The sequence below is a fragment of the Trichomonas vaginalis genome, chromosome III (assembly GCF_026262505.1).
Source record: "Trichomonas vaginalis G3 chromosome III, whole genome shotgun sequence".
Lineage (NCBI taxonomy): Eukaryota > Parabasalia > Trichomonadida > Trichomonadidae > Trichomonas > Trichomonas vaginalis.
In genome coordinates this window covers 17,958,673-17,984,120 of record NC_067205.1, presented here as the reverse complement: position 1 = coordinate 17,984,120, position 25,448 = coordinate 17,958,673, and the positions used below count along the sequence as shown (strand labels likewise).

The following is a 25,448-nucleotide window of genomic DNA, read 5'->3' as shown; positions in this document are numbered from 1 at the left end:
ATAAGGATAATGATATTATTTTAGATACACAATCGATGTACTGAAGAATAATCCGGTAAAATGATGATATAAAATTAGATTATTTTACAAGTAGCTAAAAGAATAAAACTATAATATAAAATAAATGAAGTTTAATGAAACAATAAAGGTTAAATAAATAATAAAAATTTTTATTTTATATCAGTATTGAGAAGAAGTAACAGCTGACACTTGTTAGACAACTTCTTTATGTCTAGAAAATTCTATCTTGCCTTTTATTTTTCTCGCTGTGAAACGTATTCGGTCATTTTTTTAAAAATTAATTTTTTGTTAGAGATAAGAGCTAAAACTCGGTAAACAACTTCTTTATGTCTAGAAAATTCTATCTTGCCTTTTATTTTTTTCTCGCTGTGAAACGTATTCGGTCATTTTTTAAAAATTAATTTTTTGTTAGAGATAAGAGCTAAAACTCGGTAAACAACTTCTTTATGTCTAGAAAATTCTATCTTGCCTTTTATTTTTTTCTCGCTGTGAAACGTATTCGGTCATTTTTTTAAAAATTAATTTTTTGTTAGAGATAAGAGCTAAAACTTTGCAGACAACTCCCCCATGTCTAGCAAATTTAACATTCGTCTCCCATTTTTATATATTTGTTTAGAATGTTCGAAAATGCGTAATATGGTCATTAATATTAATTGAAAAGAACCTTGAATTAATTCAATCTGATCTCACAAAATATTTTAAATTACAAACTTTGTAGTTTGAATAGATAATTAGTATTAAACTCAAATAACTAGTTTATTTTGAATAAAAATTATTTGAATTTATTCAATTTTGTGAATTTTCCTTCAAAAATCAAGTTTAAATATCTTATTTGCCATATAATTATAAATACAATGAAACATATTCGAAATTGAAAAGAATGACTTTTTCTGTTCTTTCAATCATTCAATTTGAATTTTGCAATATTGGATTTCTCATTAAATAGCTATTAAAAACAACAAGCAATTTAACTTACATTCAAATTTATTTGTGTTATATTCAATCTTCTCAAAACTTATAATTTTCGGCTATAGCATTATTATATGCTATATAATATAATAAACCTATAATAGTATCATTCTTTCAATTATTTGAAGAGAAAACCGAAAAAATCTATTTTCGGTCTATAACATCAAATTTATGTTCAACAAATAAATATTATAATTTTAATTGCTCTTTCTTAAACAACATTTTTTATTAAAACAAAATCTTGTCGTTTTGAATAGTTTACATATAAGCCAGTAAGAACAACTCAATGTCTTTCAAATGCATTGATATTATTATGCAAACACGTCCGTCGAATAGACATAAAAGGAACACTGCTCAAAGCATGAGGGATCATGAAAAAATACAAAAAAGATTGCAATCAAATGGCGTTATGCCCGACTACATTTCTGCTTTTCTGGAAAAAACATATGGACGTTACTTCACATCAGCATCACTACTTTTACTAGCAAACAATGCTGTTTCAAAGCTCAATTTATCAATCGATCGATTGGCTAAAAGAAATCGTCAGGCACTCCTATGCTGGTATGCAGAAAACTGGGAAAAAATTTTCCCGCTTATCTCGAACTCTGCATTTGCCCACAGTTTGATTCATGGAAACATTGATTCCGATGAATCAAATGAAGAGAGAATCAATTTAATTGAGATAGAATACAATAATCCTATTGATCCAAGGGACATATCTCAACTTTTGAATTCGCATTAGTGTTCTATTCTTTATTTTGTTAAATTTTTTTAAAATCAATCATTCATTTCTTGCTTATGAATGAGAATGTTAATAATAAAAATTATCATGTCTAAAATTTAAATTTTTTCAAGTCCAATAAAAAATTATGAATTTTTGAAAGTTTAATATGAAAAAAATCAAGATATTTTGTGTTTTTAATAAAAATAGTCCCAATCAAAATAAATTTAAAATAGGAACAATGAAGATTGGATTTCATTTTGATTCATTGTCGGGTAATTTACAAAAAATAAAAAAAAATGTGAAAAAATAATTACATATTTTTTGTGTATTTGTATGGAATGTTATATCTTAAAAACGTATCTTCTATTTATGGCTTGATTTTTTTTTGAATTCGAATATTTTTTTTTGAAATAATTGTAAATTTGCCATTTAATCAATAAATCTTATTTATCAAAAACAATTAGTGATTTTTGATCGTCATTTTTGCAATTTTGTTATTGTTTTTAATACAATGAGGAAATGTATATTTTATTAACGCTTTCATATACCGGAATGAGTAATGCTTTTCATTGTTTAAGGAAATGAAGTTTCAATTTTCTTTTGATGGAGAAATAAGCACTTTTCGAGTAATTTTTGTGAATTGTTATTTTTTTGAAATATTGCATGTGTAAAGTGTGAACAGTTCCTAAATATTTCGAAGAATTTCGGTAAATAAATTTAATGAAGTTTTGAAAATGCATACAATTCAGTATGTCGGTTTAACACAATTTTTTGAAAGCAAAGATTTTAAAATGCACACAATTTTAGGAATACATTGAAAATATATTCAGTTATCGTTTTACCACACATGCCTGCATGTAACTTTTAACATTTTCTTCAAATATTTTTACGCCCATCTGATTGTTTTTTTTACAACATCATCAATTTTTAAATTACGAATATCAATTCTATTAATATATTCCAAATTAGAAATAAAAACAACCTTTTTTTTGTGTCAAAAGTAATTCAAGAAAAATGAAAATCTTTTGTTGATAAAAATATATAAGTTCGGCATTATTCCTGCACTATCTACAGGATGTTCAAATGATCTACAGCAATCACCCTCTTTTTTTTAATTTTCAAAAATATTCGCAATTTTGTTCTACAGCATCATTTTTCTGCCATTCACTATGATATAATTTACATTGCTTATTAAATATAATTCATGCATTTTCATTTTTTTTATATTTTTATCCATTCCAAAATTTAATATGTTCGATAAATTACATAAAAAGCGACAAAAATTACTGACTATACAATTCTTCTTTAAAGTGATCACTAATTCCTTTTTTTTTCTACTTGCAATGTTTGGGTTAATTTTTTTTAGTATTTTCAATTCCGGAATAGAAATTAAAATCAAGCTTTGTTAAGTAAAAAATACCATCTAGTTTGATTGTTTATTATCGATGATAAAAAAAATTATCAATTTTTAACCCGAACAAAACATTGTATTAAACCTCACAATTCATAATAAAATTCCAAAACAACGAACAAACTAAACTTCAAGAAATATTTTTCCCTATTGCTTTTTATATTTGGTTATTTTATATTCAAAACTAAAAATCGATGGCAATCCTATCAAGTACTCTAATGGTTATTTTTATTATTCCTTCATTTAAACCTTAATCCAATTAAAAACGATAGAAATTTCATCATAGAAATAGAAACAAAAGCCATATACACTAAACATATTTATTTATTGAAATAAAAAATAATAATAATAATAAAAAATTAATTGTGATATCCTATTGAAAAAATTGTTACAAAATTTACATTTAAAAACTGATGTTAAGAACATTATATAAAAACAAAATTTTATGAAAGCTTATCTCAAAAGTTCAAATTTTATATTCATTCAATAAATTCTTTGATCAACCAACTTATTACCCTATATTTCCAACTCTTGGAAAATTTTCATGACCCCCTACCCAGGATCCTAAAATGGGTATTTTCCTCACACAGACACAGTGGTTTTTTGAGCCGGGAAATAAATAGCGCAGACAGTTTCTACATATAGAGACATGCTTATACTTAGAGTTGGACGGGAATCTAAAGTGATTTTTTTCTGCATCGCGAAATCTAATGCAATCTCAAAATCATGAAGAAACTGCGAATCGGAGCGCAATTTTTAATATGTTAATATATAAAGGTACCCCTACTACTGCAAATGCTTCAAATGAAAATCTAAGAAATCAGATTAATTTGATCACATTAGTATAGTATTGGTCAAACCAAAAACTCATATGTTGATATATAGCCTATAGATATTCATATTATCTACTTTTCATTGAATTACATAAGATTTAATAATCTCATAAATATTCTTTTTAATTTTCCGAATTCCGTGTGCAATTAGATTGCCTATACCTGTATATAATAATTCTAGAATGGTTTGGTTAGATATTAAGTTTTTTAGATTAATATTTTAACATTTTGATAAAACAAGCATTTGTTCTATTTTAGAATCGCCATTGAACTCTAGTTTGACTAACATGATGTTGTATGATCAAATAAATTCTAACTTCATGAGATAAATTTTGAAATTAGAAAATGCGATATCTGACTCAAATATTTATCTGAACACATTTAACATTCAATGATAAACTAAAGTACTATACAGCAGATTCGATTTGGCTTATATTTTATATAATCAACTAATAATCCTATAAAATTGTGCTATTCACGTTGCTCAAAGATGTATTGAACATTCCCTACTTGTGTATTGATAAAATTAGATATAGATTCTAATGTAAATCGATATTTTGAAAATTCATATATATTTTGTCTTGGTTTGGCATTTGATCGTGTTGAAACCGGAATTGCAATATATATCATCTAAATATATAACTATCAAAATATGAGCTATAGATTTTTAAATTATTCTCCTGAATATGAGTGACTAACATAATTATATTGAATTGAGTAGTAAGAATCATAAATATTAGAATCTGACGATAATTTATTATAACTTTATATAGGAACAAGATTATAAATGATGATGAAAATAAAGATTAAATTTAAATCTGAAAATTTGAAAACATTAAGTGTATATGATAGCATTACAAAATTAAATTTTATGTGGAAGAGGAAATAGAGGAATTAGAAGTATTATGAGAAAATAATAAGATATAAAAACAAGATTCTATTAAATGTGTTAATTTATAGAAAGGAATAACAGTGTGAATGTAGTAAATGAATGTTTTCATGATGTATTATTGAAATCTTAAGTTTTGTTAAGAAGATAATAAGGGAATCAAATTTTGTATTAGGAAGTTTGACCAACAAGAGTGCATTATGCACTCTTGTCGGTCTGCATGTCTCATTCTGGGAGACATTGTCACTGCATGTCTCCCAGAATGAGACAATCTTCTGCAATCAGAATGTGATTGCAAAACTTTGACCGACAAGAGTGTATTGTGCACTCCTGTCGGTCGCAGTGTCTCATTCAGGGAGACATTGTCACTGCATGTCTCCCAGAATGAGACAATCTTCTGCAATCAGAATGTGGTTGCAAAACTTTGACCGACAAGAGTGCACAATACACTCTTGTCGATCTAAATGTATCTTACAATCAAAGACACTTTCATACAATCTTTTCGAAGTTAAAAAAAAAATTAATTATTTCTTTTTTTTGTTTATTAAATCGCCTTACTCACGTACTAATCTATTTTAGAGACTCTATCGAGCTATCCCCACATATAAACCCGTGACAATAATACATATTTACTCTCTTCATATTCTGATCTCATGACACATTATCGCAAAAACTATATTTATACAACACACCTCATAAAGTCTCATTTTAGCCCTATCTAAGCGTTCAAAACCTATTTTCCACACGTAATCTGATTCTTCTGGCTCCGCTGATTCGATTTCTGCTGTCAGATCGTGAAAATATGCATCACATAAAGAGATAAACACAACTCAAAATTATTGCTTTTTTTTCAAATTGTCTATTCATCCATCTTTACATATTTATTATCTCCTCCGTTTCCCCTCACAAATTCTTTTAATTTTCTGAATAATACGTATAATAAAATTAATATCTCAAAAACTAAAACACAAAATTAATGTTGGAAAATGACTAGATATAATCTGTGTTGTAAACAGAAATTCATCAAACGTGACACCTCAGAAAAGCTAAAATATTGAATTTTTGGAACTTTTGATAGAGCACGTTTTTAAATATTAATTAAAGTAAATGTATATTTTGTAAAGATTCTTTTTAATAAAAAAATAAAATTTTGAAGAAGAACACAAAATCTTCTGAAAAATAATATCACATAAACTCATATTATTTTCTAATATATAACTATTTTATATAAAAATCAAATTCAATGATCTTAAAAGCGAAGGATAAACCTCAAAATTTACGAATATAATGAGTGGGAATATAATGCTTATCTATCATAAAACCATATGAAATATCAATTTTTGCTTTACGCCTAATTTTTGACGACAATTAGCAAAAAATGTTAAATGTTAACACTCAGTCCATTTGAATATGAAAAATAAAATTGACTTTGATTAAATGTTTTTATTTATCATGCAATTCTTCTTGCGACCAAAGATTTGAATAAAAGTTCAAAAAATAAGATAGCTTAAAAAATAATATACGGTAGTGTTTACTAATAGATGAATAGTATATAAATTCTATTAAAATGGATTTGATCCAAAAAAATATAAAACCAAAAATAATTGTTATAATTTAAATGAAGAAGTAATTTAAAACGATTTTATTTATGATCAAATTTTATATATTTTTTTGGATCAAATCCATTTTAATAGAATTTATATACTATTCATCTATTAGTAAACACTACCGTATATTATTTTTTAAGCTATCTTATTTTTTGAACTTTTATTCAAATCTTTGGTCGCAAGAAGAATTGCATGATAAATAAAAACATTTATTCAAAGTCAATTTTATTTTTCATATTCAAATGGACTGAGTGTTAACATTTAACATTTTTTGCTAATTGTCGTCAAAAATTAGGCGTAAAGCAAAAATTGATATTTCATATGGTTTTATGATAGATAAGCATTATATTCCCACTCATTATATTCGTAAATTTTGAGGTTTATCCTTCGCTTTTAAGATCATTGAATTTGATTTTTATATAAAATAGTTATATATTAGAAAATAATATGAGTTTATGTGATATTATTTTTCAGAAGATTTCATTCTATATGCCTATGAAAAGTACTCTCAAAACTAACTTTTCCCTAATTATAATTAAATCTAGAATATTGTATTATGCTTAGTATTATTTCATTTTTCTCATTCAATTTAGAATTTACAAATGTCAAAAAATTGAGAGCTGTCACTTTTGATGAATTTCTGTTTATTACATCTGAACTTTTGAATTCATACATTTTTGGAAAAAATTGAATTTTCAAAAAAAGAGCTTATTTAGGTATGAACCTGAAGAGAAATTTTAAGGAAAATATTAAGTTGTGCAATTTGCATTTATCTCTTTATGTGATGCATATTTTCACGATCTGACAGCAGAAATCGAATCAGCGGAGCCAGAAGAATCAGATTACGTGTGGAAAATAGGTTTTGAACGCTTAGATAGGGCTAAAATGAGACTTTATGAGGTGTGTTGTATAAATATAGTTTTTGCGATAATGTGTCATGAGATCAGAATATGAAGAGAGTAAATATGTATTATTGTCACGGGTTTATATGTGGGGATAGCTCGATAGAGTCTCTAAAATAGATTAGTACGTGAGTAAGGCGATTTAATAAACAAAAAAAAGAAATAATTAATTTTTTTTTTAACTTCGAAAAGATTGTATGAAAGTGTCTTTGATTGTAAGATACATTTAGATCGACAAGAGTGTATTGTGCACTCTTGTCGGTCAAAGTTTTGCAACCACATTCTGATTGCAGAAGATTGTCTCATTCTGGGAGACATGCAGTGACAATGTCTCCCAGAATGAGACATGCAGACCGACAAGAGTGCATAATACACTCTTGTCGGTCAAAGTTTTGCAATCGCGTTGTGATTGCAAAAGATTGTGCTATTCATGCATATTTTCTACGAGCCTGCTTCATAAAATTGAATCCTTCTATCCAAATTAAATGCGATTTCGCTAATCTTTCATCTAAAATCACTAATCAGAAGCATATTGCAAGTTAACTTGAACCGGCATGTTCCTCCTATCCTGTCTTTCAGTTCTTTCTATCAGCCATGGTTCACAAGGAGGAGAGCTTTGCGCACAATCAAACAGAAGATTGCGGCAGAGGAACCGGGAAGAGAGCAGCTTGAAGCGGTAAGCTGTTTTCAAGTCTTTAGTTAACAAACTTTAACAAAAGACATCTAAAAAATTTGAAATAATTGCAAAATAATGCCGTCAGGTAATGCGCACCTAAGGGAGGTGTTTTGCGGGAGCTGGGGTATCTTGGTGAGTACTCAGGAGGCCAAGAAGGGCACCCCAACCGACATTTTGCTGACGCATTGTGTAAGCAACCATTCTGATAACCGCTCAAACCGTCGGGACAAAATAATTTATGAAATTATAAGTCATCTTTCTAATACATATTTTTGGAAGGGCGTAAGATACGCCAACTTAAATATATTATTAAATATGAGAAAATCACTCAACAAAAAAACAATTCTTTCAAAAAGTTTAAAATTTATCTTTCTAATACATATTTTTGGAAGGGCGTAAGATACGCCAACTTAAATATATTATTAAATATGAGAAAATCACTCAACAAAAAAACAATTCTTTCAAAAAGTTTAAAATTTATCTTTCTAATACATATTTTTGGAAGGGCGTAAGAGACGCCAACTTAAATATATTATTTTAAAATTATGAGAAAATCACTCAACAAAAAAACAATTCTTTCAAAAAGTTTAAAATTTATCTTTCTAATACATATCCTATGGAAGGAGTTTACATTCACAAAATAAAAACCAGTTCAAAATCTTATTACTCCTTGAATTAAATCATTTAATTTCAAATCCATTCCAAATCCTTAAATCTGTATTAAAATCATTTTGTCAACAACCAACACAATACAAATTACATTTCCATATATCTTCTTGTCCATTTTAATTTTTTATCTCATTTTATTTAATTTTATTTAAAGCATATAGACATCGAGATCCTTTACACATAGTTATATAAAAGTCAAATACATAATAAATTCTTAATTCTAGAGATATCTCAAAATCTCAATTTTTTAATTTAAAATACCTTTCATTTTTCACAGTACTATCACAACAAACAAGCCATTTACTAATTAACACATATAAGAAAAATATCAAATTACAAAACAACTTTCAATATCATTCGCATCGAATTCTATTTTTTCATAATTATCAACTACATGTTATTATATAATATATGTCGGCGCATATTCCACTCTATACAAGTGTCAGACACACTCACACAAAGCTGTGAGATTCATACCTCTATCAGTAGGACTTCTCAAATCAAGAACACATATGTTTCACTATCGCACATCTGTGTAGGATCTAATTAACCCTTTGGACTGGTACTTCAAAATTTGATAATTTGATAATTTCATGTGATATCATCATTTGCCTTTAAAACAACTGTGAGTTAAACTAGACACGTTTCTCTATCATAATGCAAAATATCAAAGTTTGGGAGACTCCCAAAGTGTCTGAAACTGATCATAAGGGTGAAAAACCGTTTTCCAGAAGTTGGGAACGTAGGGTATAATAATACCATTTATAATTTTCCTAGCTATGCTTAAGCAACAAAAATTTTCAATACAACATCAAATTTCAAGGAGTGATTGAATGTCTGAGAAAATTATTTTTATATGATGCTTTATATTTTTACCCTTCTTTATGTTGCTGAATCAATGAAGAAACCATGTGGCCATATGAGGATTCATAATAGACATACTCCAGCTCCAAAACATCTAAGATCTTCATCCCGAACATTCATTCCATTTCAACCAATTAGAATAACGATGGATTACAGCTACATTAATGGATCGGTAAATGATCCACTACGTTGCACTCATGATGGTCAAGAAATTTGGTGGTTACAAGGTTATAATTGTTCCACCAAAGATATCATTACAGAACAACAGCAAAATATCATTATACAAACATTAGAAAATGTGAAGACTTACTTTGAACATTTATTATCGGTTCAAAGATTATCAAGTGGATTTTATTTAGAAAATTATGCAAATTTTACGGCAATTCCAAAGAACAAATTTGTAGAAAATGTTGATATGTATGTAACTCCTGTTCTACGCCCATTTGGTAATGAATCAAATACGATCGCATCAGCAGGTGCAGTGCAGTTAGAAGAAAGCTTTAGTAGACCTATCCTCTCGTAAACGAAAAAGAGGATTTGACGCAGTCAAATCCTCTCTCTCAAAAAGTGGACTTTACATGACAAATTTCAAATGCATGTAAGGTCCACTTTGATCAGTTTCAGGATGGAATTAGAGGCCATGAGGTACTGACATTGCATCAGTATCTCATAGCCTCCAATCCCTTCAAAAAATGGGAGAAACTTTGGTCGAATAATTTAACATTCGGCCAAAGTTTCTCCCATAATTAATGAGAATGAAAGGGTAAGAGGCATATAGGGTCACTATATACCTCTTACCCTTTCATTTTCATTTGGAGGTCAACAAACCCGGAGTTAATTGCAAACAATTAACTCCAAATTTGTTTATGTTAAGGAAGGAATTGGAGGGTAAGAGACATAGTATGAATATGTACCTCTTACCCTGCAATTCTTCTAGAAAGTTCCAAAACTTTGGGTTAATTGCAAACTATTAACCCAAAAATTTTGGAACTTTCAAGTGGAGATGGAAGGCTTTGGGGTATACATTAATATAATATACCTCAAAGCCTTCCATCTCCACTACAAATGGGAGAAACTTTGTCCGAATAGTTTAACATTCGGACAAAGTTTCTCCCCATCTTTCAATGTAATTGCTACCTGTGAGGTACTGACTTGAAGTCAGTGCTTCACAGGTAGCAATATCCAAAAATTTAAAAACATTTTATCAGTTCGTTAGAGAACTAGAGCCTCCTAGGTACTGAACCAGAATCAGTGCCTAGGGGACACTAGTGATCTATATAAATCTGAGAAACTTTGAGGAAATTGTTCGACATTTCCTCAAAGTTTCTCAGCAATTTAGCGAGGAATGTTCGTTATCGTGTAGATATTTATAATATATACATGATAACAAACATTCCCCGCTAAAAGATGTAAAATCTTATAAGAAATAATTGCAAAAGAATAACAAATTGCAACAAATTTTATATGAAACTGAACCTTATGAGGTAGTGATTCAAGATCACCGCCTCATAAGATTCAGTTTCAATCTCAAGTATCTCAAAAGTAAGGCTCTATTTTTTGCCATGTAAAGTGTCACTTTTCTTCCAAACCGTTTTTATCGTTTTCGTTTACAACAATCCAAGGTGCAATTTTTATCAATGCAGCTTTTATTCCATCTAATGTAAGCAATTATAATGATTGGAACAACAACTACTTCTTTGTATTAGTACATGAAATGTGCCATGCATTCGGAATAACTCCATCTTTGTATCACGTGTATCATCCTCGTAACGATCCTAAACCACATAAGAATATTACTTGTTCGTTTAAAAAATCTGGAAAAACATTTACATTTTTAAACACTCCCCAAGCACATATATTTGCTGTCAATCATTTTGGCCAGGAATATTTTTATGGTGATAATGGTGAATATTGCTGGTCAGGAATTGAACTTGAAGATGGTGGTGGAGAAGAAACAGCCTTGGCTCACCCAGAATCCCGCGTTTACATGAGCGAAATGATGGTTGGAGTAAATATTCAAACACACAACGGCCCTTTTAACCGTTTGACCGATGTTTCAATGTCATTTTTGATTGATACTGGAAATTATGACGTTAATTGGTCAATGCTACAACCAATAGTTTGGGGAAACAAAGATTCAATTGATGGAAATCCAATTGAAAATTTTGCGACTGGAGCAGCTCAAATGTCATTCCCTGCTTTATATCTTTATAACAACACATATCCTCAAGAATCAGGATTCTCTTTTAAATTCTATGGAAACAGTGATTCAATCAATACTGTTTCGTGTCCAAATAATAATTCCTATTACAATCATTATTGTAATGGAAAAGAATTCTACAATGTCTTGGATTCTTCTAAAATAGGCGATGATTGGTCATATGATTATATTCCATTTAAATATCCATCAAATGTTTGCAAAACCGGTGACGCTGTTCTTCCAGGAATGCTGACATGTGGAAATTATTCATGCAATGGTTTTGATAGTTTCTCCATTAATGCAGTTTCTCCTGACAAATATAACAAACAATATATTATTAATTGCACAAAAGACACCATCGGAAAAACGTTTTCAAAACGCGTCCAGAATGCATGGGGAAGTACAACAGCAAATATTATTTGCCCAAATCCAGAAAGATTCTGTAGATCAGTCACCTTAGAAGAGATGCACTTTACATCAAATCCTTTTGTTGAAGGCGCTAAGTTAGAGATAAAAGTATCAAGCACACCCCTTCAAATAGTTCATAATAAGACAAGATTGCCTCCATATATCATTTTAACTATAGGTATTGTTGTATTTGCCGTTGTTGCATTTACAGGCGTGGCTATTTTTGATTATTTTTATTTACACTCTTCAGAAAAGAAGGAAGATCCCGAAGAAAATGATAATGAGGCTATTGATATTTAATAACATAATAATTATATATATTTTATTCCTTTTGTTTATTTAAGTATCTAAAATACCATTTATCGCCTGAAAAGCACCCTTAATTTATGCCAATTGACAAAATAAAGATATGTTTAGAATGCTGATATGATGGAGAATCATGCTGCATCATTATTGGCCAGCAATGTATAATATTTAAGAAATCTACGAGATTATCTGATTTCATGAAACTCAATGTATACTAAGTTTCAGACTTTGAAATTTTAACATGTTGATATGGGTACATAGGGTTTATGATTCCAGTCATTTATTTAAAAAATTACAAAAATGAATTAATATGATGTGAGTAACAATGGTAATAAACGCTTAATTACTAATATATTATTTCTTGGTAGGAATGAAATGTTTTGGTGACATTTATAGAAGTTAAGCTGAGAATCAAAAATGCAAAAATTATTTTAAATATTACAAGCATTATTTGATGTCATTGAGTTTAGAGTCGTGTAGATATATGAGTACAATATGTTATTGATGTATATATGCAATAATTGTGAAAATGAAATGTGAATCTCAAGATGAGTTGCATGTTACTGCGCTATAATTTGAATTCAATACGTACATAACATTACTAAATGTATTTTAAGATAATACAAAAAATTAAGCTTGCAAAAAGATATCGAAATGTAATTTTCATTAGATTCAAAGTTCTGAATAGATTTTGATTTTAACTATTGATGAGTTTGTCAAACCTCTATAATAATAGAATGTAGAACTAATTAAATATAATTAATAAAAAAATACAAATTTAAGTGATATTATAAGAGATATATGTGATGTTACCAATATGATATGATATTGGAGAACTGATAGAATTGTGATGTGAGACTAAATATGATTTTATTATGAATAGGAGAATAATATTAGAAGAATTTCTTGAATTTAATGTATCTGAATATGTAATTGGGCATATATTCTATATATATATTGGTAGGTTAACTAGAAATAAGAAGATGAAAGATTGTTAATGAATAATATGAGATTAAGCGAAAATATATTGTTCTAATAGATGAGTGTTGAGATCCAATATATATGAAGAGGGATATGTGAGAGGAAATATGTATATTTAATAAAATAAGCGATGAGAGAAAAAATAACAAAGATTTATATGAAATTTTGAGTATTGAAAAAGCTCGATTAGTGATTTTATGTCTGTTAAAGGAATAGATATTCTAGGAGAAAGATAAATTGAATTAAAGAAGAATAAAAAAAGTTGATTAAGATTGATAAAAATATTGAATTGTATGACAATGGAAAGAAGGAATAAATTGGTGTTGGTATGACGGTATCATTTCGGGAGACATTGCCTCTGCATGTCTCCCAGAATGAGACAATCTTCTGCAATCAGAATGTGATTGCAAAACTTTGACCGACAAGAGTGTATTATGCACTCCTGTCGGTCGCAGTGTCTCATTCTGGGAGACATTGCCTCTGCATGTCTCCCAGAATGGAACAATGTTCCGCATTGATAACTTGAACGCGGAAGTTTGACCGACAAGAGTGTATTGTGCACTCCTGTCGGTCGCAGTGTCTCATTCTGGGAGACATTGCCTCTGCATGTCTCCCAGAATGGAACAATGTTCCGCATTGATAACTTGAACGCGGAAGTTTGACCGACAAGAGTGTATTATGCACTCCTGTCGGTCGCAGTGTCTCATTCTGGGAGACATTGCCTCTGCATGTCTCCCAGAATGGAACAATGTTCCGCATTGAATTGAACGCAAGTTTGACCGACAAGAGTGTATTGTGCACTCCTGTCGGTCGCAGTGTCTCATTCTGGGAGACATTGCCTCTGCATGTCTCCCAGAATGGAACAATGTTCCATCAGAATTGATTGCAAATTTGACCGACAAGAGTGTATTGTGCACTCCTGTCGGTCGCAGTGTCTCATTCGGGAGACATTGCCTCTGCATGTCTCCCAGAATGGAACAATGTTCCGCATTGATAACTTGAACGCGGAAGTTTGACCGACAAGAGTGTATTGTGCACTCCTGTCGGTCAAAGTTTTGCAATCACATTCTGATTGCAGAAAATTGTCTCATTCTGGGAGATATGCAGAGGCAATGTCTCCCTGAATGAGACACTGCGACCGACAGGAGTGCATAATGCACTCTTGTCGGTCAAACTTCCGCGTTCAGGTTATCAATGCGGAACATTGTTCCATTCTGGGAGACATGCAGAGGCAATGTCTCCCTGAATGAGACACTGCGACCGACAAGAGTGCACAATACACTCTTGTCGGTCAAAGTTTTGCAATCACATTCTGATTGCAGAAAATTGTCTCATTCTGGGAGACATGCAGAGGCAATGTCTCCCTGAATGAGACACTGCGACCGACAAGAGTGCACAATACACTCTTGTCGGTCAAAGTTTTGCAATCACATTCTGATTGCAGAAGATTGTCTCATTCTGGGAGACATGCAGAGGCAATGTCTCCCTGAATGAGACATGCAGACTGACAAGAGTGCACAATACACTCTTGTCGGTCAAACTTCCGCGTTCAAGTTATCAATGCGGAACATTGTTCCATTCTGGGAGACATGCAGAGGCAATGTCTCCCTGAATGAGACACTGCGACCGACAGGAGTGCATAATGCACTCTTGTCGGTCAAACTTCCGCGTTCAGGTTATCAATGCGGAACATTGTTCCATTCTGGGAGACATGCAGAGGCAATGTCTCCCTGAATGAGACACTGCGACCGACAGGAGTGCATAATGCACTCTTGTCGGTCAAAGTTTTGCAATCACATTCTGATTGCAGAAGATTGTCTCATTCTGGGAGACATGCAGAGGCAATGTCTCCCTGAATGAGACATGCAGACTGACAGGAGTGCATAATGCACTCTTGTCGGTCAAACTTCCGCGTTCAAGTTATCAATGCGGAACATTGTTCCATTCTGGGAGACATGCAGAGGCAATGTCTCCCTGAATGAGACACTGCGACCGACAGGAGTGCATAATGCACTCTTGTCGGTCAAACTTCCGCGTTCAAGTTATGAACGCGGAACATTGTTCCATTCGAGGAGCCCTCGAAAAGAACCTCACATCGACTCTTTCTTTCCGGCATCTTTACCGCATAGAAAACTGCTCGTTCGCAACTTTGTGTGCAATCTAAGAGATGATTGCGGTAAAGATGCCGGGAAGATTGATGCTGCAGCCCAGGCCGCACTCAGATTTCATCCCGCTACACAATTGTTCACCCAACAACTGTCATAGAGGTTGAAATTTTCGACCAGAAGTGAAACATATCATTTTTAAGACTGCGGCGCGCAAGCAAGTTTGAACCTTTCAAGGGTGATCAGTCCTTTACTCATTTCAAGACCTCTTGTTGCCTGATAAAACGATACTTCCTTTCCTTGTGGCCATTGAAAACCGCCCAAACCGTCACAACTTGCTTCCTAAATTTTATTTGCGGAGTAATTATCATGCATATTTTATCGGATAATAATATCAAAGCTAAATTTCATATTATTTTTTAAAGATATGCATTTTCTGTCTAAATTTATTTTTTCTGTTTCCAATTCACGGAATAATATTCTTACAAGCATATGCATAGCTAATATATATCATTTTAATAATAATAAAACCAAAATGATGTATTCTTCATATAGTTATTTAAAATTCGTTAACTAGAATTGTATTCAGAACGAGGCAAAGTTAGGAGATACATAAAAACCAATAACTTGATAAGTGATACCTTTTTTCCTGATATATCTATATGTGTTAATGTCAAACACGATTTGGAAAAATTAATTCTTTAAATCGGCTTAAGAATAAGACCAACATCAAAAGCATGGCTAATAAATTAATAAATCAATGTTTAATTACCGATTCATGCATTTTTTTCAAAATTTCAAATTTCAAATTTTTGTTTCTCCAAAATATTTATTGTTTCCACTAGATTAACAAATAAACAATAAATTGGATTAATGTAATGCCCAATCATTCATTTTAAATTTTAGATTTAAAACAATATTTTTCTCCATATTATTATAACATGAATCGCTATGATATAAGAAATATATTTTCAATATTGAAATTGAAAAATTCTAAAATTTTTGAAATTCAATTTGAGTGTGATGATCGATAACATATATTTTTTAATTAAAATCTTGTGTCGCTATCATATAAATATACTATTTCTAAATTAAAAATAGAAAAAAGTACTATTTAATGATGAAATTGCAAATAATATCAATATATATATATTCATGCTGATATATTTTGGGAACAGATTGGCAATCACATAAATAGGATTGTGTTAGTTTGTCATGGATATAAAACAAATTTTCGAGCTAATTGAGCGAATTTAAATCACAAACACTTATATTTTCTATTACAAGGTATATTTGTAATATGCAACCAGTAAATAGCTTTCTCTAACTTTTACCAGCTTAGATGATAGCAAATTAGATACGAATTTCATGACCCCTCACCAAATTCCACTAAAACATATACAAATAAAAGTACTAAGTGGGTATCATCTAACCCTAGAATTATAGCTCCTAGGACTCATCCTAGATGGTAGTTCTGGAAAAACACCTGGTTTTTGGAGTTGCAAAAGTTAAAAATTGAGGGTATTTGATATTATATTTTGAATTTGATATTTTGCTTTCAAAATATAGACCAAACTAAATATGTAATAAACAGAAATTCATCAAAAGTGACAGCTCTCAATTTTTTGACATTTGTAAATTCTAAATTGAATGAGAAAAATGAAATAATACTAAGCATAATACAATATTCTAGATTTAATTATAATTAGGAAAAAGTTAGTTTTGAGAGTACTTTTCATAGGCATATAGAATGAAATCTTCTGAAAAATAATATCACATAAACTCATATTATTTTCTAATATATAACTATTTTATATAAAAATCAAATTCAATGATCTTAAAAGCGAAGGATAAACCTCAAAATTTACGAATATAATGAGTGGGAATATAATGCTTATCTATCATAAAACCATATGAAATATCAATTTTTGCTTTACGCCTAATTTTTGACGACAATTAGCAAAAAATGTTAAATGTTAACACTCAGTCCATTTGAATATGAAAAATAAAATTGACTTTGATTAAATGTTTTTATTTATCATGCAATTCTTCTTGCGACCAAAGATTTGAATAAAAGTTCAAAAAATAAGATAGCTTAAAAAATAATATACGGTAGTGTTTACTAATAGATGAATAGTATATAAATTCTATTAAAATGGATTTGATCCAAAAAAATATATAAAATTTGATCATAAATAAAATCGTTTTAAATTACTTCTTCATTTAAATTATAACAATTATTTTTGGTTAGGGCTGTACAAGATTTAAAAAAACATTGCCGGGTTACCGTAGAGGCCTAAAAAAATCGCGCCTCGGCGGCAAGCCGCCTCGGCATTAAGAATGCGCATCTAAATTTTTATATGTCCTTCTTTCTTTTATTTTTCCCTTCCCTTTCTTTTCTTTTTCTTTTTTTTCCCTCCTCTTGCTCTCATTTACCTTTTTTTCCTTTTCTCATCATTTTTCAAAATTTAAAATTTTTATCAAAAATCTTGCCTATAAAAGCAGACTATGGAACCTTTTAATGCCTCTTAATCAATATTATACAGCATAAAGCATATTAAATGAAAGTAATTACGTATAAATTTATTTTATTATCTTATTTATTAATTCTTTAGCATGTATTGTTTAATATTAACTTTTCTGTACATTAAATATGATATCTCCAAAGTATGAATGCCTTGTAACGAAACGAAAACTTAATTTTATGTTGAATATTTGTCACAAACATTAGATTATTAAAATATATGTTGGATATCCCTTAGTATGAGACTTCATGACTCTTGTAGTCTAACGTGAGCTTTGGATTGCAAGCTCTGTGGTTAACGAACATAAATTAATTGTAAAGTTTTCAAAATTTTTCATCGTTTCTATCAGCATCTATTTTTCCTTTAAAATAATATATTTGTATGAATACAATATTTAGTAATTTTTTTATTTCCCATAATTTCATTCAAAATTTCAGAAACAATTAATTTCTATTCAATATTATTTCAGCTTCAAAACACTTCATTCTTATAGATGTTGATTCACTAAAGTGTGATACTCAATGTCTTATTTCAATGAAAATTGTTCTGCAAATTTATTTCACTTTTGACCTCACTTTTTCCGTAATTCAATTTTTTACTTTTAATATTTTAGATCTTCATAATATCATTTGAAAAATTAACCATATAAAAAAATCAAGTTAACAATTCACTTTTTCCGTAATTCAAAAATCAAAAATATAAATAATATATCTTTTTATCAAATATTATTATTATATTAAAAAAAAAAAAAAAAAAAAAGGAAAAAAAAAAAAAAAAAAGGGAGTGGGGCTTCCAGGCACTTCGTGCCTTCTAGCCCTGAGGATGAATGGTATAATGAAGCTTTTATTCGGAAAATTGTTAGTCTTCTTGGTCGAAAACATTATATAATGTTTCACTTTTCACAAATTATATATGTTTTCATGTTTTGTCAAGACTTCTTCGTAAATGTTTTGTCAAGACTTCTTCTTCGTAAATGTTTTGTCAAGACTTCTTCTTCGTAAATGTTTTGTCAAGACTTCTTCTTCGTAAATGTTTTGTCAAGACTTCTTCTTCGTAAATGTTTTGTCAAGACTTCTTCGTAAATGTTTTGTCAAGACTTCTTCGTAAATGTTTTGTCAAGACTTCTTCGTAAATGTTTTGTCAAGACTTCTTCGTAAATGTTTTGTCAAGACTTCTTCTTCGTAAATGTTTTGTCAAGACTTCTTCGTAAATGTTTTGTCAAGACTTCTTCGTAAAATCAGACAAAAATATATTTTAGGTGAAGAGGTGAGATTTCACCTGTTTTTTCACCTCATTTCTCACCTCTTGAATTTTCATGAAATTTACACCAAAAATATATTTTAGGTGAAGAGGTGAGATTTCACCTGTTTTTTCACCTAATTTTTCACCCTCTTGAATTTTACACCAAAAATATATTTTAGGTGAAGAGGTGAGATTTCACCTGTTTTTTCACCTAATTTTTCACCCTCTTGAATTTTCATGAAATTTACACCAAAAATATACTACTAGGGTCATTTACGAAGAAATCTCAACAAAGTCTTTACGAAGAAATCTCAACAAAGTCTTTACGAAGAAATCTCAACAAAGTCTTTACGAAGAAGTCTTAACAAAGTCTTTACGAAGAAGTCTTAACAAAGTCTTTACGAAGAAATTCATGAAAATTCAAGAGGTGAGAAATGAGGTGAAAAAAGAGGTGAAATCTCACCTCTTCACCTAAAATATATTTTTGGGTCATTTACACTCATTTACGAAGAAATCTCAACAAAGTCTTTACGAAGAAATCTCAACAAAGTCTTTACGAAGAAGTCACAATAAAACGTCTGTCAAAAGCCGCTTTTTAACTTCACTTAAAATGCCACGTAAGCTACGTAAGAATATACGTAAGAGGAAGAGAGCATTGAAACATCCAATAGTAAAACTGACACCACAACAACAGTTGCAACAACAAATGCTGAATGACCCCACTATGTTGCAACAAATGTCAAGCAATCCTATGCTTTTAAACCGAGTTCTTGGTGCACAGAGTGGAGGTTTAAGAGCGGCACTTTTAGCGAAAATGGCAGGCTATGGTGGAGCTGCAGACGGAACAGCATATAACCCTCAAAGTCAAATGAATTTGAGTTCACTCAAAAATCAAATAACAGATGTCAAAAAGTCAAACATAGACATACAGAAGCAAATAAGCGAAAACGAAAAGAAACTAGAATATGACAGACACACAAAGAAACTCAATGAGTTAAACGTAGAGAAAAAGAAGAAAGAGAACAACTGAAAGAACTAAGTACAGAGCAATATGCGAAAAAAGTGTCAGAAAAGCAGCAGAAGTAGCAAAAATGGAACAAGATGTCATAAATTTGAAAAACCATACTACTCAATATAAAGTACTGAAGATGAAGAGATAAAACAAAAAGCCCTGAAGACATATATGGATAGCGATGAGTATAAAAAGAAGTTGAAGCAAATGTAAAGGCAGAAAAACTTTTACAGTTGCAAAACCAAACCGTACAGTATGAAAACTTAGCACAAGAAAGTAAAAATAACGACGCAGCCATGCAAAAGGCAATGAAAAGCGCAGAATATATAAAAGCTAACAATGACTGGTTAGATGCCCAAGCCAACGCTAAAGCAGCCCAACTCATAGGGTCAATAAGGACAAAAATACAAGCGGATGAAGACAGTTCAAATGAAGCTTTAACAAATGCTGACTTTAAGAACGCCTTCGAAGCTCTTCATAGTAAGGTGAAACAAGTGAACGACTTCTCATCTGGAAAGAAACTGAAGTCTGAAGGTTTCGACAAAGAGTTAAGAGAAGTAGCACAAAATATGACGAAAATAACAGATGCAGCAACGAGACAGGCAGTTCAAAGTGCCTATGACGCCGTTAGAGCAACTGTTGTGAAAAGTCAAGAAAAAGAGTTACAACAGACCAAAACAGACCTAGTAAATGCTTTCTTAAGAACGAAAAGTCAGGTAGGACATTACGCTGCAGATGGAACATATGTGCCAGCTGGTGGAACTTATATACCACCAAACCCTCCAAGAGAAGCACCTGCACCAGGACTACCTAAAACATTTACATCGTCACATGGACACAGACACAGGCATGCACCAAAACCAACACAACAACCAGCACAACAACCAACAGTTCAAAACCCTGCACAACAACCACCTCCACAACCAGCACAACAACCAGCACCACAACCAACAGTTCAAAACCCTGCACAACAACAACCACAAACAGAGCAAGGACATAAAAGAAGTAGAGAACAAGGAAACCAAGAATTCTTAAAAATGCTTAAAGAAGAGTGTGGTTTCCCAGATACTGTTGACTTTAGTGACAGATATAAAGAAGCTATTAGAAAGTTCAAGGATGGAAATACTGACCCGAACCTATTTAGCTTTATGGCTCAGCACCAAAACGGATATAATCTCAAACCTGGAAAATACAAGCTCGCTAAGGGATATGATTTAATAGCATATCATCCAAATGACATGGATGAATTTACTCCGAGATATTTGATGTCAGAGCTAAATGACAATTCAACTTTCGTCATGAAACGCGTAAAAAATAGAGACGGAACGAAAGAACAAAAGCTTATGAATGCGGATGACGTAGATAGGAAATTGTTAAAAACGGTCTCGGAATATATGAAATGCCAGCAGATGAGGTACAAGAAACTCCACAGGAAGAAATAGTTCAGATACAACCAGACATGGAAGAAATAGTTCAGCAACAACAGCTAGAAGAGCCTGAAGGAAACGAACAAGTCCTTCCTTTGGAAACTAACTTCACAGAACTAGATGAAGATTTGGAACAGCCGAAAAATCTTGACCCTCAACAAGAGTATGCGGAGAATATGGAATATTTCCAAGAGTCTAAAAAAAATTCGGCTGACATAGTAGAAGAATATCGAAAAATGTTTGCCGACATACAAAAGACTCCAACACCAGATGAAAATATTCAGCATAGAATGGAAGTACTGAAAAAAAATGTACACAAATACAACAACCCTTTTCTTACGAGCATTTAACGTTCAATCTTCGGATGAACTCGGTGAAGATAAAAGGTTAAATTTCAAGAAAACATATAGAAATGAAACATTGTTTAAAGTTCATTCAGAACCTAACCAAGATGGAAACAAACCTACTTTTGTTTCTGCAGACGATGGAACTACAATGAGATGGGGTCATAAAGCTAATCCAGATAGGTGGTTCATAAACTTACAACCACAATTCCAAGAAGTTGTAGACGCAATGGAAGTGAATGGTGAACCAGATATAGCTGGTATTTTCAGCGCGGCTTTAATGCCATTGAAAGATATGAAAGATGCAGATATTTTGGACCAGTATGAAATGAACATGGCTGAAGGAAATATAAACACCTGACGTTCTAAAACATTTATCTCAAAGAACTACACAGAACCATAGAGATGGTATATTTGGTGAAGAGTTTAGAAAGAAAGTTAGGGAGGGAGAAGGAAGAGAACCTATTGTACATGACCTTGCAAACGAAAGTTTGCAAAATGTCATAAAAACTTACTTTGCAGACAATGAATCGAGAAGGATGAATATTTAAGAAAACTCAAATGGACAGTACCAAATGAAATGTTAGTATTGAAAAACATGTTCCTTGACAAAATAAAACCAACTACAGAAATAAACGACGCAAGACTGAAAGATTGGGTAGAAGCTTTCCCCCATTCACAAAAGATATAGTTGGTAACATGGAAAGAAAACCAGAATGGCTACAAAAACATATATTTGGAAACGGCATATTCCATATGGACAAGCTCTGTTTGAAGAGCTTGAACCAGAAACTCAGGAAAGAGTCATGCAAACAATACGCGAAGACTCAAATACAAACTATGACAAACTCTTTCTAGGATATAGGTTACCTGAGATGGGCGACCAGAGCCAAAAGGCAAAAGGACATGGAAATTTGCAACATACTAGATGAAAACATAATGCAAAGATGCAACAACTTCAAGCAGAGGGCAATGAAGGAAAAAGAAGAGTTAAAAACTCAGTCAGGAAGAAAGTAAAGCTTGGTCCGAGTGGGTTCTATTATGATATATAAATCCAACTATTCTATATTTTTACCCATATGAAATGTACGCCGCTCAGAATAAACGCCAACAGTTTTTGGATGCTATGAATGGAAATGTTTCCGAATGGTATAACGAATGCGACAATGCCATTAGAAGGTCAGAAATAGTTCCTGGAACTTACGAATATACAACTGCTGTTTCTTATGGAAACGTAGGTGAGTTTGGAGAAGGTTCTTCAACAACAGTAGATATTGCTTGCGACAGGTTTCATATAATTTCTATTGACAACTCTTTCTTATACGTGGAACAAGACATTGAAATAAAACCTTCTGCCAAGTTGTCTGACAAGAAAGGTTGCAATGGAATTTTCTATGTCGGATACCAATATGCTCCAGAAGTTTTCATGGGATATAAGATATATTCTAACTCTGACTTAGTCAAACAGTAACATGGGCAAACTATGAATGGTTCGCTTTGAGAAACTCAGTACAACCACAAGGCTAGAGAACAAACAGACCAGTATGCAACTATTGAGAAAATAAGAAGACTTGACCCTAACGTTCCAGGAGTTTATGTTAACCTTTCTGGACAAACTGCAGCAGCAGTAACCAAAGTAAAATTGAAACTTAGAGTTCCTTTGTCATCTTTCCTCATCTTCAGGTTTTTAAGATACTTGCCAAACTGGGCAGGAAAAATTTCTATTGAACTTACTCCAAGCAAAAATAACTTAGTCATTGCACCAACACAAGACCCATTCACTCTTACAGAAGTAGTGGGAACAAATAAAATGTCATTCGCCGACTTTTGCAAAAACAAAGTTGACTTAGACTTTGGTTTTCAAACCTCAACACTGAAGTAAACTATTATTTCAATGCTGCTGGAGATGCTTGGGACCCAGTTAAGTTCACATGCGAAAAGTTTGAATGCAAGAGAATAGAAAGCAGACTTGCAGTCTATATGTTGGACCCAGATATTTCAAATGCTTTAGCTGCCAAATATATTGCAGTTCCACTTATGTTTCCCTATACACCAAAATATCTGTCAAAGACTTTGCAGGTGAAGTTGGAAACCAAAATCCAGGAACCGCAGTGCAAGAACAGATATTGCTTTAACAACTGCAATGAAACACGCAGATACTATGTTTGTACTGTTCAGACGAACTATAAATGACTATTCTTGCTTCTACAACCCTGGTATTAAATATCATATAAACATAGATGGCAAATATATCCAAGAGAAGAATATTCTACAGGTTGAGGATATGAGGTCATACAACTTGACATTAGATGCTATGAACTTTAACAACAACTTCACAACAACCATTAACCCTGAAATGCAAAGTTCTATTATGCCATATGTGAAAGTATGGACCCATACAGGAAGTCAAAAAAACTCAATATACAAATGGAGACCGTTCAAACTTTTGGCTTGGCATTCCAATTTGCTGATCAGAAGACTTTATGGGTGGTATTTCAACTGTTGGTACAGTTCAAATACAATATACTGGTGACAGAGACGGTCCAAATGAATTGAAAGCAAAGAAGTTTACAAAACCAATAGCACTTTTCCACGGAAGATGCTCTTTTGAAAATTCGTTCGATGAAACCTGCTGGGGCTCCTCAGATTGGCATAACGACAGCTTCCATCGAGCAGATTTTGGCAGCAGGTCAGTAAGTTGTTCTTGAACTGACTTCTCTCCGTCAAATATTGACAGTACGCCAGTTTTGACATAAAATTGTAAGATAAACTTACCTTTAGAAATATCGGTCAGTTTTGTTGTTATATTTTTGTCAACGTCAAGAACTTTCACCATTTCAGTTATACCAACTTTCTTTGCTTTATGAAAATATTTTGGTTCAGCAAAGACTGCTATTCTATAACATTTTCCATTGTTTGTATAAAGAACTATTCTATCAATGAACTTGTATTGTTGTGTGTGTGTAAACTTTGTTTTGCTTCAATTCGAAGAGATACTCAAATACGTCCATCTTTTTATTCTAAGTAAAATGTCATTTCCGAAAAATAGAAGCGTAAGTGTTTCAAAAGGTTTAATGGCGGTGGCAGATGTGAAGTTAAATTCACCAACTCAAACAAACAGTCAAAGTGTTGTTGTCAATGTCAAAGACAGAGATGTTGAAGTGGGGAAACCATACGAAGACGAAAGATGGTATAACAATAGTTCCTGTAAAAGAACCAACATACCCTGAAGTTAGCAGAGACTTAAGTTCTGTTGCAGATATTCGAACGACTACCAACAACTTAAAGACAAACTTAAAACTCAGGAGAAGATTTGTCAGGCTTTGGGTATAA

At 31.5% G+C, this 25,448-nt stretch overlaps 4 protein-coding genes and 1 pseudogene across 5 annotated transcripts, besides 8 other annotated features; all 5 read left to right on the top strand.

Moving 5' to 3' along the window:
• Positions 1-62: 62 nt before the first annotated feature.
• Positions 63-91: a mobile genetic element.
• Positions 92-316: 225 nt separating this feature from the next.
• Positions 317-1,151: a mobile genetic element.
• A 152-nt stretch (positions 1,152-1,303) lies between these two features.
• Positions 1,304-1,732, top strand: TVAGG3_0722430 (uncharacterized protein; the record flags this gene model as incomplete). The annotated part of the gene is made up of 1 exon (XM_001296625.1): positions 1,304-1,732. One exon carries the CDS (start codon positions 1,304-1,306, stop codon positions 1,730-1,732), a length of 429 nt encoding a protein of 142 aa, XP_001296626.1.
• Positions 1,733-5,851: 4,119 nt separating this feature from the next.
• Positions 5,852-5,889: a mobile genetic element.
• Positions 5,890-7,067: 1,178 nt separating this feature from the next.
• Positions 7,068-7,104: a mobile genetic element.
• A 2,975-nt stretch (positions 7,105-10,079) lies between these two features.
• Positions 10,080-11,180: a mobile genetic element.
• A 3-nt stretch (positions 11,181-11,183) lies between these two features.
• On the top strand, positions 11,184-12,545 carry TVAGG3_0722390 (regulation of choline O-acetyltransferase protein; the record flags this gene model as incomplete). The annotated part of the gene is made up of 1 exon (XM_001289719.1): positions 11,280-12,473. One exon carries the CDS (start codon positions 11,280-11,282, stop codon positions 12,471-12,473), a length of 1,194 nt encoding a protein of 397 aa, XP_001289720.1.
• Positions 12,546-17,149: 4,604 nt separating this feature from the next.
• Positions 17,150-17,186: a mobile genetic element.
• A 627-nt stretch (positions 17,187-17,813) lies between these two features.
• Positions 17,814-18,006: a mobile genetic element.
• A 1,936-nt stretch (positions 18,007-19,942) lies between these two features.
• TVAGG3_0722360 (protein of unknown function, DUF4106 family) lies at positions 19,943-20,362 on the top strand (the record flags this gene model as incomplete). The annotated part of the gene is made up of 1 exon (XM_051244183.1): positions 19,943-20,362. One exon carries the CDS (start codon positions 19,943-19,945, stop codon positions 20,360-20,362), a length of 420 nt encoding a protein of 139 aa, XP_051090770.1.
• A 278-nt stretch (positions 20,363-20,640) lies between these two features.
• Positions 20,641-21,610, top strand: TVAGG3_0722350 (protein of unknown function, DUF4106 family; the record flags this gene model as incomplete). Its single annotated transcript, XM_051244182.1, has 1 exon — positions 20,641-21,610. A coding segment is annotated over one exon (970 nt), but the record flags the coding sequence as incomplete, so codon positions are not given.
• A 656-nt stretch (positions 21,611-22,266) lies between these two features.
• Positions 22,267-23,167, top strand: TVAGG3_0722340 (annotated as a pseudogene). The gene has a single exon. A coding segment is annotated over exon 1 (901 nt).
• An 86-nt stretch (positions 23,168-23,253) lies between these two features.
• Positions 23,254-25,448: part of a mobile genetic element that runs on past the window's edge.